Source organism: Hippopotamus amphibius, chromosome 12 (genome assembly GCF_030028045.1).
Source record: "Hippopotamus amphibius kiboko isolate mHipAmp2 chromosome 12, mHipAmp2.hap2, whole genome shotgun sequence".
NCBI classification, from domain to species: Eukaryota; Metazoa; Chordata; class Mammalia; order Artiodactyla; family Hippopotamidae; genus Hippopotamus; species Hippopotamus amphibius.
The window spans coordinates 60,597,180-60,612,803 of NC_080197.1; the positions used below are offsets into that span (position 1 = coordinate 60,597,180).

The window sequence follows — 15,624 nt, forward strand, 5'->3', positions numbered from 1 at the left end:
GGAGTGAGTGAGCAGTGGTGCCCTGCCTGGGTCATGGCGGCTTAGTTGGCCGTGGCGGTGCCTGTTGCAGAGGGACACCAGCAGCTCAGGTGTAAACAGAATGTCTCCAGAGCTGTGCCTCTCTGTGGACTTTTGGCTCTCGGCTGCAGGCACTCTAGGCCAGCTCCACCTGGGGACCTTTATTATCCTTGAGTGTGTTAGCCAGGCCCAGAGGGGTGCTTCCTTTGTCTGTTGCAGGCGCGGAGAGAGAGGCTTCACCCGCGGCTCCTCCCCCCGGTTGTGAGTCAGCAGTATTGAGCCACAGCCATGGCTGCCCAGCTTTCCGCCGTAGGCACTTCTGCTGCATATTTCTTCCCTCCTGTCCTCTCAGATCATCTGCCCACTGCCAACAATGTTTCTCACCCTTAACCAGTTCTCCAGTTCCCACATTCCAGCTCCCAGACCCCTTGTTCATTTGTGAACCAGTGTCTCATTCTGAACACAGTGAGCCATGGTATGGACCCTCTGTGTGTTTCTCACTCTTTGCTCTCTGCCACAGCTCAGCTGCTTCACCCTCTTTGAACAGTCCCAAATGCCTCCCTTTTGGCCCTGGGAAATTCCCTGTTGGAGAAGGGGTTTCCCCATGAGATAAGGGATGTTTCCCCGAATTTGGCAATCTCCTCTCTGTTTCAGATCCCCCTGCCCCATGGTGTGGGACCTGTCCCTTTCCTTTCTTCTCCTCTTCTTTCTCCTTTTTTTTTTTCCCTCTGTCCTACTCAGTTATGTCGGGATCTTTGCAGTCCTTTCTGGTGTTTGAAGTCATTTGCTCGTGTTCAGCTGATTCTTGGTGGGAATTATTGCATCTTTTGGTGTATTCCTGATGCATCTGTGGAGAGGGATGCATTCCATGTCCTTCTGCTTTGCCGCCATCTTCCTTCTCCCTTAATGCTCTTTTAAAATTGAGACTTTCTTCTATCCAAAATGAAACCCTTTGGTAGACAAACAAAAATTCAAGAATCTAATGCTATTGGTGATTTTGTTATCAATATTTTTAGGAGTATAAGAGTCAAACTAAACATAGATAATGCAACCAACAGATTGATAGCTCTTTACATAATTTATGTATTTTACTTTTTTCTCATTTTCTAGCTTATTACTAAACTGTAACCATAGTCATTTTTATTCTAACAATTTAAAAAATCTTTAAGAAATCTTTTACCTGAACTGCGTAAAAATACTCTTAAGTCCAACACATTTAAGAACATCCTGTAAGTCTCTGAAAATGGAATTGAAATAAACATGAAATATGTACTATTTTAGGATCAGCTGCCTTTTGGCATCATGACTCCTTCATGGTGTTTTAGACCTTATATTTTTTTCTCCATAGAATGATATGTATATGGAGAGACTGTTTATCCTGTTGGATATAAAGGTAATTTAGATATTGAAAGAACTAGAAGTTTTAAGAATAGCAGTATCTTATCTATCTTATAACCTATGTCTACTATTAGACTTCTAATTTTCATAATCATTATTAATAATGATATTAATAAAGTAGAAGTCAGCAAAAAGATCATGCCTTCTGAAAATCATACAGTTGTATTAACTTAGGAAAGGCCAGCTAATCTAGGTTTCCACTTTGAGAACCCAGAAACTGACTGTTGCTAATAGCCTGGAATTTGCAGACAGTTAAGAGAGTGATTGTACATCAGACTGGGTAGACACCAAAATACCAATTTGTTAATTCCAGCAAGAATAGTAATGCCCACAGAGACCCTAAGTACTATGGTTTATGTAACAAATGAATAATTTCCTTGTAGTCAAGCTTCATGTGAAATCAAGAAATAATTAAAAGTCTCTTTATTGATTTAATCTGATAAATCACTTCTCAAAGACCTTATGTATTTTAAGTATGTTCTGTCACCCCATTCGCTTTATGGGAATCAGAATTTTGCTTGGAGAGCACGGAAACAAAACAGTGGGAATTAAATATCGTTAGTGTTAAGAGTTACTATATATAGTTTAATCTGTAAATTTGGTAATAGATGTCGTGCCACCAACAAGAGTAAGACTTTTCTGACTCTGCTAGCTGCAGCCCCTTAGTCTTTCTCCATCCTTAGAGTATACCTGGAGTAAACCTTGGTTATGAGATTAGAAATAGAGATACCTGAAATGTGCTGGCCCAGTCTGCTTCTCCTTTAAACAGTGCTTACATGGTAACCACTACCATTTCCTCCTCTTTCTCTGGTCTACAGCTGATCAAGACCCCTGCTAGTAATGTTTTTTTCTTTAAAACTTGCTAATGCATTTGATCAGTTTACTGTCAAGTATGACTGGCCAGGGAGCATTTCTCTATTGGGAGCCTGTGTATTTCATGTTGATTTTACAATTTAAATCTTTAGAAGGCAATCTGTGTTGTCATTTTAGATGTTTTGTTTTGCTTTTTTTTCTGTGTTTTTTTGGCGGGGTGGGTCACACTGTAGTTTAAAAGTTTGTAAAATAAACAGCAGCTATTGTTTATTGAGGGTCTACTCTGAGCAAAATGCTCTACAAATCATTTTTCATATTGAACACAGTTCATTCTCAAAAAGTATTACAAGTAGATATTACATCTCACTTTAAAAATGAGTAAATTGAAATAGAGATTGTCTTGTGCACAGTCAGTAGCAGAATCAGGATTTTAATTCATGTTTGATTCCACAGCCTTTATTTTTTTCTGCTGCACTATTACATCTTCATAGAATATATTCAGCACTTGAATATACTTTTCTTTTCAAACTTCTAACACTTAGAATAGTATTATTCAACAGTGATTCGCGGCCTCTCTTTTAGTTGTATATTTTAAATCTAAAAATCAGTGATATGTATGAAAAAAGTGATGTGGCCGTTAGTTAATACTTTCCGGCCTCCTGTTCCACTGGTCTAGAAGAAGAGTGGATGATTCTGTAAACACTCTTTGTTTGTTGAACAAAAATTAGAGCTTTTTCAAGGTCAAATCAAGTTGTAAATCCAAGTGAGTTTTTTTAATTAAAAATTTTAACTCTGTACTGCTTCTATGTAAAACTTTTAATGAAAAGCATCTGTTATGTTTAACTAAAAATATTTGCCACTTATTTTTAACCTCTGATAATATTCTCAATCAGACTCAAGTACAAAAAATATTTAATTTTTGTTTAGTTATCTAAATGCATTGTCATACAGGCATTAGCTCATCAAAACAAAACATCCTTATTTGATTTTTTTCTTTTACTTAGGTATTCTAAGGAGTATATAAGTCTGAGAATCCACATCTAAATATTTCATGAAACTGTGGAAATAAAATTGAAATATTACTATATTCTTACCTTTTTTACTACTTGCAAATTTTATATTAGGACTCAATGCTAATATTGGGTGATGGGCAGGTGCGAGAGAAAAATTCTCAAATGTTTCAGAATTAACAGTGATTGTAAAATTTATTCAATTCTTAATAAGCTTTAAAGACATATCAAACTTTTTGCTTTGTGATCTGAGGTTTGCTGATAACCAATATTTCTACATTTTACAATAATCTTTTAACAGAATGCGAATCATTATAATGGTAATCATTCATTTACTTTGTTTATTTTTTAATGAAAGAAATTTTAGTTATTTCCCTTCTTTTAACTGCCAACAATATTTGCTATTCATAGATGTTCTGTCTTCAGTAAGGTCTATCAAAGTATAAAATGAGATGGGTATTTTTCTTTCCTTTAAAATGGAATGGTCTTTCATTATGCAGTGTTCTTAGGTGAATTCTCTTGTTTAAGATGCCAGAATACAAGAGAGTGCTATATTAGTGTATTATTCTCACAACAAACAAGCACTGTTCTGTTGCTACCTGCTTGGCCATTGTTTCTGATTGTGTGCTTTGCAGTGGTATTTGGATGGTTTCCTGCTCTCTGCCAGCACAAAAAGGCATTTCTGTTACAATGGCCCCTAACCACACAATGACGGCATTAAGGATTTATGTGGAGGTTTCATTATTTTCTCCTCTTTTGTTCCTTCCAGGATGTCTTCCAAGCGACCAGCCTCTCCGTATGGGGAAGCAGATGGAGAGGTAGCCATGGTGACAAGCAGACAGAAAGTGGAAGAAGAGGAGAGTGACGGGCTCCCAGCCTTTCACCTTCCCTTGCATGTGAGTTTTCCCAACAAGCCTCACTCTGAGGAATTTCAGCCAGTTTCTCTGCTGACGCAAGAGACTTGTGGCCATAGGACTCCCACTTCTCAGCACAATACAATGGTAGGTTTCTCATGGTCTGTTGTGCCTACACTCACTTTGTGACCAGTCTACTCCTCTAGTAGTTTGGCTTCAGTCCTCCGCTTTGTAATTATCATCTACTTAATAGCCATACCCAAGATTTACTCCTGACATCTTAGAATTCTTTACAAGTAAATTGATTCCAGTAGGGAGTATAAATAGGCTATATTTGTTTTGTTTTGTTTTTGGTTTTTCAAGAATTCTGCTTTTGAGGCACTCCCAACTTAATTAGGGGAAAAACATAATATAAGAATAATGTTAAAGCAACACATTTAAAATTAGTCCTCCTGAAAGTTAGATATCATAATATTTTTTAGTAAAAGATTTTTCCACATAGAGCTGCAACATAGGTTGAACATTTCCACCATGATAAATCAGTGCTTTTTCAATTTTTGCTTTGCCTACATTGGATTCCAGTTATTTCTTACAGTACTGGGAATATTACAGAAGAACATGTTTCATAAAGACAGTACTTTTCTAATGTGACTGCACTAATTTCTAACTCAGTCCCATTCACTCTGTTGTTCTGATAATTCAGTAATTCCCTGGTACATCCTATTTTAGAACTTGCAGCTCAGGATAATTTATCTGGCCCCTCATCCCGGGGTCTGGATCACTGCAGAGGATTAGGAAGCTGTGGTTTCACGGATGAGAGGGAAGAAGGCAGCATAGCATCTTTTGCTGAAGCTTAAAGAGCAGACACACACAGAAACAAGCAAGGCCTTGAGGTTCTTCTGAGGAATGTAAATGCATAGAATCAGCATAGGGCACTTAGCTGCCAGTAAAGCCACCCTCACCTTTTCAACATGGCTTCTTGGGTGGATGTCACATTTTTTGTGGCCCCTCTTCTTCTACTTCAAGGATGCCAATGCTGTTAATTGGAACTAGATCACACCAACAAAAATATTTCATCATACATTCTCATACCTTTAAAAATAGCTCTGATTCCATTAAATCCTTTCTTTTTTTGGCCTTCTCTAGGAAATTATTACACATCATAAATGTGTTCGGTAGTGGAATATGCCCACTTGTTTATGTCATTGCATTACTGTGTATGGAATTAAATCAACAACAGGAATCAGATTATCTTCTAATATGTGTGAAATAACTCTGTTCTTTGATAATTCACATTAGATTTAAATATTTCCATTCAACATTTTAAGCCTCATAAGTCAGAATTTCTCTGGGTATTTTTGACTCTGTGCCAAAATTTTCTTACCAAAAATAATATTTTAGCTAAAACTTATATAGCACTTTTACAGATGTGTTGTTTCAAGCACGTGACATATATCAAGCCATAACTCGTTTAACCTTCACAGTAATTCAACAGTGTTACCATTAATCCCATTTTACAGATGAGGAGGAATCTGAGGCATGGTGAGGTTAAATAGTTTGCTCCAGATCACAACTAGTGGGAGAACCAGGGTTTACCCCGGCAGTCTGGCCTTGGATTCCATGCTTATAAACATTATAAGCTCTTCACAAGAGCACACACATATTTAATTTTCTGATTATCTCTTATTTGGCAAGTTAGATCATACTATCCATAATTCCTCCTTTTCTCCCTCTACTATGAGTTCATGTGAGTTATGTGCAATGATATAACTTCTTGGCCTCCTCTCACAAAGGTTAAACTAGGAAAAGAAAGGAGGAAACGGTAGTATACAGCTCAACAGGATAGAGAGGTTGGACTTCCCATTTGACATTGCCTCAGCGCTCATGCTTTTTCCGTCTTAACATTTTGACCATTACCTTCTTTCAGGGAGTACCCTGTGGAGAGTGCTTCTTGGTTTGGTTTTCCTGTAACACTGCTATAAACACAAACACACAAATTTAAAGGAGTGAATGTAAGTTATTATTACTAGAAGAATCATCAGATTCTAAAGTAGATCTGAAGCCCAAAAAAAAGATTAAAATCTGTTGTTCTTGAAGTTAATACAGTTTGTATACAAATGATTTAACTTAGGTTTAGTGACCTCAGCACTGATATTTTCTCTTACTGTATATCTAATTGTTTTCTAAATTTGTTTCTGCCTCAAAAGTTTCTTGATTCCACCAGCTTTTCATCTCTAATAGTTGGAAGAGTCTCCTGTATGATCTCAAATTTCCAGCCTCTTGTCTTTCCAGTCTTCCTTTCAACTTCCAGTAGACTTGTTTCCCTGAGAAAAGAGTTGGATTATATACCCCACTTTGGAAACTAGTGTATGTCCTTGTTGCCTACAGGATTTAGTCTAAAACTATATTAGCATAAAACTTTATACAGACCAGCACCAAAATATGGCTTTTGTCTCCGCTTTGGCCATATCCCCCATAGACCCAGTGCTTCAGTCATGCAAAGATTTTCATACATGTTCCTAAACATACCAGGTGACCTCAGGTGACACAGACTTATTCTTTCTACCTGGAAAACTCTTTTTCATATATTACCTTCCTGGTGATTTGTGTTTCTCCCACAAGACTGAATTCAAAATTGCTTCTTTTTAGATGCTTTCACTGACTTCCTAAGGCAGAATGGTTGCTGCCTTATTCTTTTATCCATGGTACTTGTTTATATCTTTTCTCATGGTCTGTATTATAATTTATGTCTTTACATGTCTGCCTTTCTATGCACTGTATTTCTCCTTGAAGGCACAGTCACACACACACACACGCACGGACATTTGTATTTCTGATATGTAGCATATAATAGATACTGAATTTATGAGTACTGATTAAATGGCAGAGTTTATACGGATGATTAAATAGCAAATATGTTTTGAGCAAAGTTGTTAAGACATTATTCATGGTGAATATGCTGATTTTTCTAGAAATTTTAGAACTAAAGTAGAATCTGCTAATGCAGTGTAAAAGTATGTTGTAATAGTCATGATATATTCAGCTGTTAAGCTGATTAAGATATACTTTACGCATTTTTCAAAACGATTGAATACATTTATAGAGTTGTTATTCAACACAAATTCGTTATATTTTTTTCTAGATACTAGACCATTGTCATATTCACATAACAAGTCCTTTTATTTCAGTAGTAAAATACATTCTTTATTTTTTTCCTATTCAGTATCTTTGAAAACAGACTGTTTCATGGTCTTTATATCATAGAGTTCAACTTAAGGAAAAAAAAAACAAAACATGTTTCCAGATTTCATTGCTGATTTACATGTGACATTCATACTCTGTTCTTTAATAAAAAAGAGAGATGTTGAGAGGTCTACATTTGTATTGCCCACATAGTTGAGAGACAAAGTAAAACTTTTGAGTAATCCCTTTAATGCTTACTTGAAGTTATAGAGAAATGCTTTCAGTATAAAATTTAGGTTGGAAAATATTTCCTGAGATAGAAGTTCTTTACATGACTGTTGCCATGTAAAGATTTTTGGGAATTAGGGTCCTATGTTGATATTCAGGGTATGCAAGTATTAAGGCTTGGAATTGGGTCAGGTAAAGATGTAATTCTTCCTTTCTGAAGTTGTGTTTTTTGCCTTAGTGTTTTGGAGAAATAAGCTAAGTGGCTAAGAGTAACTCCCCAAATAGCTGTAACTGGTATAAATACTACAAGTCCTTCTATTCTTACAAGGTTTTACTCACTGTTCAGAGTGCACTATAGATGAACTGTCTTAAGCAAATTATACACATATAAGTACTCTCAGAGAATTAAAATATAATTAATATATAATTAATATATATAAATATATAATTATAATATATTTATAATAATATCAGATAATTATAAAATAGTCATATTTCTAATCAATACAAGATTGAGACACATAATTATAAATATGGAAAAGGCCAGTTCTGTTGGGCCTTCTCTGACGCTCTCATAATCTTGCCAAGCAATAGCAACATTTGATTCCCATGTAACCTTCAAAAAGGTAAAAGGCAAGGTTGGCAGGTCTGGCTATGGCAGGAGTGGAAAGGCAGCCCTCGGCTTTGTGTTTATGAAGGGCAAATTTCCCCTTCTTGTCCCCTCTGCCTCTTTTTTTTAACGTGAGTTTGGAGGCTGACACTTCAGAGTTTCAGAGACAAGCAAGAGACACTATGATTTGTGGCTCATTTTTAATGAATAGTTCTGATAGAGATGGATTTATTTCATGACACAAAGACTATCCAGAACATGTCCTCATGTCAGGCAATGTGATTATTTATGAGCACCAGAAGGAAATAGAGTAAATCTGAAGAGAAAGCAAGCAGCGGCATGAGAGGCAGCCAGGGGACTCGATGGTGGCCATGTTGGTGCTCGTTCTATCTGGTTGCATGCTACTTCTGCTGGTTAGATGCTTGTTCTGGCGTCAGAGGTGATGTGAAATGAAAGTCTTGACCACTTGTGGTTACTGAATAATCAGTTCATTTTTTTTCCCCACAAAATGTTTTCTCTCATCTCAGCCAAACTCTCTTTTGACTTCTTAAGTTCCTCTTGAGCTGAGTGAACAGTTTTGTATAACTGCAGAGTGGCTGCTTCCCACAATTGATTTTTAAAGTATACAGTTATTTATTTTAAGAATACAATATTAGAAAATAACTTGGGTTGTTCTCTCTATGGATAGCTGAATTTCATATGAAACAAATATGTTTGCATATAATTTTTTAACATTTGAAGATCCAATGGATTTGGAAATGTAATGCTGTAATATATTCTATTATATCATCTGTTGCTTATATTGATAAGATTTTCGTGGAATTATTAAAGAAATCTGGGTATATGAGGTATTGATTAGGTTTAATAATTTGATGTATCTTAATGTCAGTGTTTAAACACTGCAGGGACAATAGTGGTCATAAAGTGGAACATTCAGTGTGACTCAATTTCTTCATGAAGTCCAGGAGAAGAAGAAAAAGCTGTGTTTTTAAGTTGATCTCCTATAGAAGCTGGACATGTAACTGAGAACCAAGTATAAAATTATAGCGAGGTTCCAGTGTGTGAAAAGCAACCTTAAACACTTAAACACTGAAAGAATTCATTCAGTGCACACGACAGAGAGAGGCTTTTACTTTCTCAGGCTCACTGTCAACTCCTGGGATTCTTTATTTACCCAATATAATTTTAATTGCTATATGATAGTTGTGTCTTGAAATACCCTTTATATAAATTTTGCTTACAATCTGACAGTCGTTAGTAATGCATTTTCGATGTTTGACTAGGATAATTTTATATGTAAAGTCCTGTTTGGAAAACTTAAGAAGGGAAAGAGAAAACTGCATGTGTTATTTAAAAATAAGTCACAGAATAGGACCTTAATTACGGTATGGTGAAGATTCCTATTTTTATATGGTGGTTTTTATAAGCTTTTAAATTTCTGGTTACCTTTGTATATCAAACTTAGCATAAGTTATTGTGATGGTATAATGCATATGGTTGTTAATACCAGTATGGTTATTGTGCCAGTTCTAATAATGAGAATTTCATTGTTTAGAAAGAGCATCCTCCTACACTCTAGACAAAAGTGTAATTACTTTTGAATGATGTGGAATGTGCTCAGTTTAATAGCATGGAGAATAGATTCAGAAAGATTCAGATAAAGTAAGCTTGGAAGCCATATGTGCAGTGTGGCAGTATAAAATTATGAGAGTAGGCAGTATAATTCTACACACACACATACCCAATTTCACACACTTGATCTATAAACTGTTGTTTCTGTAAGAGATAGGCTTGCTTATCTGAACAAGGCCAATTCAGTTGAAACAAGGTGAAAATGGTGACAAGTTTGTATTTGTTTTTTATGCTAAATTGTTGTTTATCATACAATGAAATTACACTGTTACAAACATTATTCTGTAAATGTTGTCAGAAAATACCATAGGAAGCTGTTTATCTAGATAAAATCCTAGGCTTGTATTTGAATGTAAGTGGTTCAGTCTTTATGCTTGCATTGTTTCTGAAAATTACCCCCAGGGCTACAAGGAATGAGGACATATGAAAAACAATCAGTTGGGGTCCATCAGTGCCACTGAATTAAGTTGTGCAACAGATCTGGTTTTGTCCCTTTGCCACACAACTCTATTCCATCTGGTTGGGAACGTCGACTATGAAGTGGAGAAAACCTTGATTCATATGATGTCCACAGTATTTGAAGTACTACTGTTGAGTTTAAAGTTCACTAGGCCTTGAGAAATTAATGAATGTACTTTCACATGAAAAAAAAAAGCACTATGTGGGAATTGCAAGGTAGTTCAGGACACTTAATGAGGGTCTACTGTTAGCTTCTTCACAGAGTGCTACGCAGTGACAGGGGGATGAGTAAGAACTTCTAATGCTGTGGTAATGGGGCAAAATGTGTTTGCTTAAGAAGAGTTAGTCTAATGGAATTTAATGGCTTTCATTTAATAGGGGTGTTGTGGAAAGACTCGACTCAAATATATACAGTGAATACCTATCAGCAGAGATGCAGAAGTGAATAAGAACTAGTCTGTTCCCTCATGTAGCTTTTTGTATGGTATGAAGGTAAAGTAAGCACAAAAATCACCAGATTGTAGTATAAAATATTAGAACCCTGATATAGGCTTACAAGTGCTAAGGAGATTCACAGTTGAAAGATGTCTTATCTGTGAGGATCAGAAACATATTAATATGAAATTGTTCCCATAAGAAAATTACTAGATGCCAAGATATTAAAAAATATGTACACTTTGAATCATCACTATTAATGCAGTCTTTATTTTATACTTGTGTATTGTTTTGCTTTTGCTATAAATATCTTGTTCCCAGAAGAAATAACTAAGAAAAAAAAGAGCAAATTAAGAAAACATACTAAAGACTAAGTGCCCTGTAAAGGTCTTAATATAAAATGTAGGGTAGTTAGTAAAATATGTGCCTCATATTAATAGGAATAAAAACAACTACTTTAGTTACTAGTGTTTTGAATGTTTGCTTTCTTTAATCTGGGTTACCACCTTGAATGAAGTGGGGAGAATGGTGGAATACTTGGCTAGGATACTGGAAATAGCAAGGATGCTAGGAAGCAGGGCTGGAGACATACTTGAATGGTATTCCTGACTGTGTGGAAGGGATAGGTGTTCATCTTCATCTCATTTGTTATTCTTATACCTGCGTGAAAGGATCATCTGTATTTGAAAGTTAAAAATAATCAAAAGTTTGAGAGCCAACCTTCATTCTGTATCTTAGATATCTGTTTTCAGTTCTACTTCATTTTCTTCCTTTGATTCTTTTCATTTGCTCCTCTTCTTCCTCTTCTTTCAGTTGCCTCTATCAGAAAACATCCTTAATGGATCCTCTTGTGGATCTCAATGGAGCCATTATTAGGAAGGGAGAGGGGTTAGGAGAATCAGCGCCATTGTGCTCTGATACATACTTCCTTCTTATTTACATATACTGCCTCTTGGGGGGTTGCCAAACCTTCCTGCAGTCAGGCTAGGTTTCTCTTACTATATGTGATTAATAAAGATCAGTTGGTTCTGTGATAAAGTTTTCACTGATGTTTTTAGTAAATAAAGACTGTGTAGTTAGTTTTTTTTTACAAAACTATGTATTTCAATTTATTCAGAGATTGTATTCTTTAACTCTTCTTTCATGATCCAATGTTGATAGTAGTGATAATTTTATTTTTAATATCCTTACTTGGCAAACAAACAAACAATATATACTTAGAACCTTATGTTAGTTTGCAAATTATTTATTGAAATTGTGCTTATCAGTGACTCCAAATGTCTGGGACGTAGTGCTTTAGTGGATTCCTGTGCTCTTTGTGTGCCTATAACTAGTTTTCATTTAAAATTATTTGACAGCGTCTGTCACTATTTTCATTCAGTTCTTGACTCTTTTTTTAACTCAATTGTTTTTGTCTTCCTATTTATTTTCAAAATTTGAGATTTTATAGAGATTGGTAAAAGTGAAAAATAGGGAATGGAGATCATTTTACATAACTAGAAAGTAACTTTGATGTTAGTGTCACTATATTAACTTAACATGAGTGCTAATAGCAATGAGTTTGTCATTATTTGTTTTATACTTGCAAAGGACAGTAGCCTAAGAGAATCCAAAGTAAGTAAAAATTATGCAGTGCTGGTGCCTGAATGCTAGGAATTGGAATGAAATCTACAAGGCTTGATAACTAAATTGCTAATGGGAGCTTGAAATATTTCAGATAATACTTACACCATATTTCCTCTTGGCTGTATTAGTTAGATACAGCTATCCATTGTAGAAAAGAAAAGTAGTCTTTGTATAGCAATCTCTTTAAAAAGCACAACCATTAGCACTTAATTTGGATCTTAAGAAAGTAGAGTCATAAAAATAATATAAGGTAGTATTGGACTTTCACTGAAATTTATTTTTCTCACATATTTTGTCAGACTCACATAGCTTCTCCTTTAAAAGTTTTGACAAATACCTTGATTTGGGGATGATAAACTAAAAAATAGAGCAGAATTCTATAGTATAGAAAATCTAATAAGATGGGGGAGCAGTTTCAAGAGAAATGATTTTTTTAAGAAATGATAATCTGAATTCAAAATGCTTAGAACACTGATACCACATTATGTATATTTAAAAGCATTTAGTGTATTTGAATTCTTCATTTCTTCCATAATGTCTGAGATTCCCATAATTTATACTGACATTAAAACGGAATTCATGATAGTATTTCGGTACACTACCAGTTTTGACCATTGTGTGCCATATTTCCCCATTTCTTGTTCTAGAAAGTAAATTTTATGTTTTTCTCTATCCTACTAGAAAGGGGGAGAAAGTTCTTTGTTATTTGAAATGAGAAATAAATGTAAAGCTAACTCAGGTTGACAATTGTAATCAGTCTCTTTGGTTACGTATCTTCTCTGTACAAAAACAAAATGCTTTCAAACATTTTCTCATAGACCATTTTTAGGACTGACCCATGTGAGCAGATGAGGTGTGAATATAAGGAGAGCAGCCTTGGCTGGCTCTGTGACACTGACATCACACGGTAAAGTGAACACAAGTGACTGGATTTTGTGTCTTATTTAGTCAAGGCTGCTTCTGTGGCAGCAGAGCAAACAATGTTATCATTATATAGAGAAGCAGTGTTTACTTCAGTGTCTCTTCTTAGCTCTTAAAAAATCCAGTGTGACTCCCGATAAAACTGTTAATCTGGTTGGTCGGTGTCACTGAGCAAGAAAATAATATTCTAAGGGTTAATAAATTTTTTTAAATGGAGGTAGGATATGAGAAAGAATATAATTGCAAAGCTACCATTAAGTAGCTTTGTGTTACAAATTATGTACAAATATAGAAATTTGTATTATGTACAAATATAAAATATGTACCATGTAAAAAGCCAAAATCTTTATTAATGAGTGACAGAAAACAAGTTAACAATAGCTTAACGGTGTTACACTTAATAATGTACTAAGCTTGGTAACCACCTCTCCTGCCACTTCTGGACCCTTCCCTCTGTGTAAACATACATCTTGGAAAAGGAGAGATAACTGGGCTGTTACCAAGATCCATCTTTAGGCCTTGTGGCGGTGGCTGGCATGCTTTGCACACTAGGGACACAGGAGTCAGAGAACACGCTTCTTATATAACTGAGATTCTGATTTCCCCAGGGTCATCCGTAGAACATAAGAAGCAACTTTGAAAGTCTTGTGTGAATATATTTTACAGCCTATCTACAGTCTGATCTTTGTAACTGAGATATGGAAGATTTCAAATCAGGGCTCTTTAGAGTATGGCATTTAATAATTAATAATAATAGGAATATATAAGATTTCAATGTTTTCTATGTACCACCCTATGTTTATTATCTTAGCCAATATTGTCAACCCAGTGAGTTCAGCAGCTGTGATTATCTCCATTTTACTGGCAGATAGCTGTCTTAGATAAAGGGATTTACCTGATATATAAGTGGTGGAGTTTGGATTCATGACTTCAGAACTTCATATCTGTGCTCTCTGCCTCTCCACTCATACAAGCATTAAAATCATTTTTTTTTAGTTTATCAGAATAAATAATTTTAGAAGCCTTTAGAAATTCTTGTGGGAAATGCAGGTGGAGCTTGATTATTCTACCTGAACTCAGAGATAAGTTGATTTTTAACTTTTTTAAAGCTGACTTTAAATTGACCCACAGATTTAACTATTTCAGAATGTGTACTTGAAGTTCTATATAGGCTGTTGGGCAGTACGTGAAACTTCAGAGGATTATTTGCTAAACCCTTCACATAAACATTAGTATTAATTTGTGCTCTGGCTGTAAGGCTGTTGGCATAGCATAATGGTTTAGAACAAGGCCTCTAGTGGCAAAATTACTGAGTAAATGCCAAGTTTTACGGATTGATCTCTGTATGGCATTTGACAAGTTATGCAAATTCTCTCTCTGTACCTTATTTTGTCATCTGTAAAATGGGGGCAATTACAATAGCATCTCATTTAGAGGGTGCTTGTAATATTTAAAGAAGTCAATTCACATAAAGCGCTCTGTTACTTGGAATGTAGCAGGAGCTTAGTAAATGTTAGTTATTAGCTAAAGTGCCTAAAGAAATGTTTAAGTTCTTTGATCTAGAAGAAAAATGGTACATTTTATTAAATGTCAGATGCTTTCAATTCCTATAAATTTAAGAAACAAGAAAACCCTAAGCTAAGGAAAACCACTTCTGAAGTGAGAAATCCAATAGAAATCTCAAGCTCTTGGGATTAAAAAGTTTCTTTTTTGGGGGGGGAGGGGTTGGGGGGCGTATTTTTGTCTTTTTAAAAAGGAGACCATTCATTCAATCTGAGACACTGTCCTTCAGTCGAATATTTATAACAGATTAAATTATCACATATATTGTTCATTGGCAGTTAAATTTTTGCTTAATGTCATTAAGGCTGTTCATCAACTACAACCACCACTATAATAGAAGTCTGTGTAAGCCCAGTCAGAACTGTGTTTTGATAAGATAATGAGATACAGAATGTGGTGGTAAAGAGCCTACACTCTCCCTTAAACAGCTTGGGTTCCAGTCTTAAGTCCACACTTTATGACATGTGTGATCTTGTCTTAGTTTTGTAGCTTCTTGCTGTGTCTTTGTTTTCTGCTCTGAAATTAGGGATAATAATAGAACCTCCCAATATATAGAGGGGTCAATAAGGATTAAATAATAGAATTCTCATAAGTGGCTTTGAACCATGCCTGGCACTTAGGAAGTACTTGATAGATGCTCTAGTTCTTGAATAGTGTGTATGCTATTGACTAATTACTATTAATTACCAGAACAAAACACTGTGCCTTGTTTTGGTCTCCCGATAGTCATGCTTTCCTTTTAGAAACCTGGAGGAATATTACCCACATTCCTCTCCCTACTGTAAGTGGTTCAGTAGTCTTACCATTTAGCTCTGTCAGTATCTTTGGATGTAATTCATCTTGAACATGAGATGCAAACTCATTTTTTAAAATA

General features: G+C 35.4%; 1 protein-coding gene across 24 annotated transcripts in view; it reads left to right on the forward strand.

Annotated features, from left to right (window-relative positions):
• SOX5 (SRY-box transcription factor 5) overlaps positions 1–15,624 on the forward strand; it is a 952,888-nt gene that overhangs the window by 623,207 nt on the left and 314,057 nt on the right. For all 24 annotated transcript variants that reach the window (XM_057701095.1, XM_057701087.1, XM_057701097.1 and 21 more), the window contains one exon: positions 4,009–4,135. In XM_057701095.1, coding sequence (XP_057557078.1) covers positions 4,010–4,135 — 126 coding nt within the window. In that variant the 5' untranslated portion in view covers position 4,009. The remainder of the gene's footprint in view (positions 1–4,008; positions 4,136–15,624) is intronic.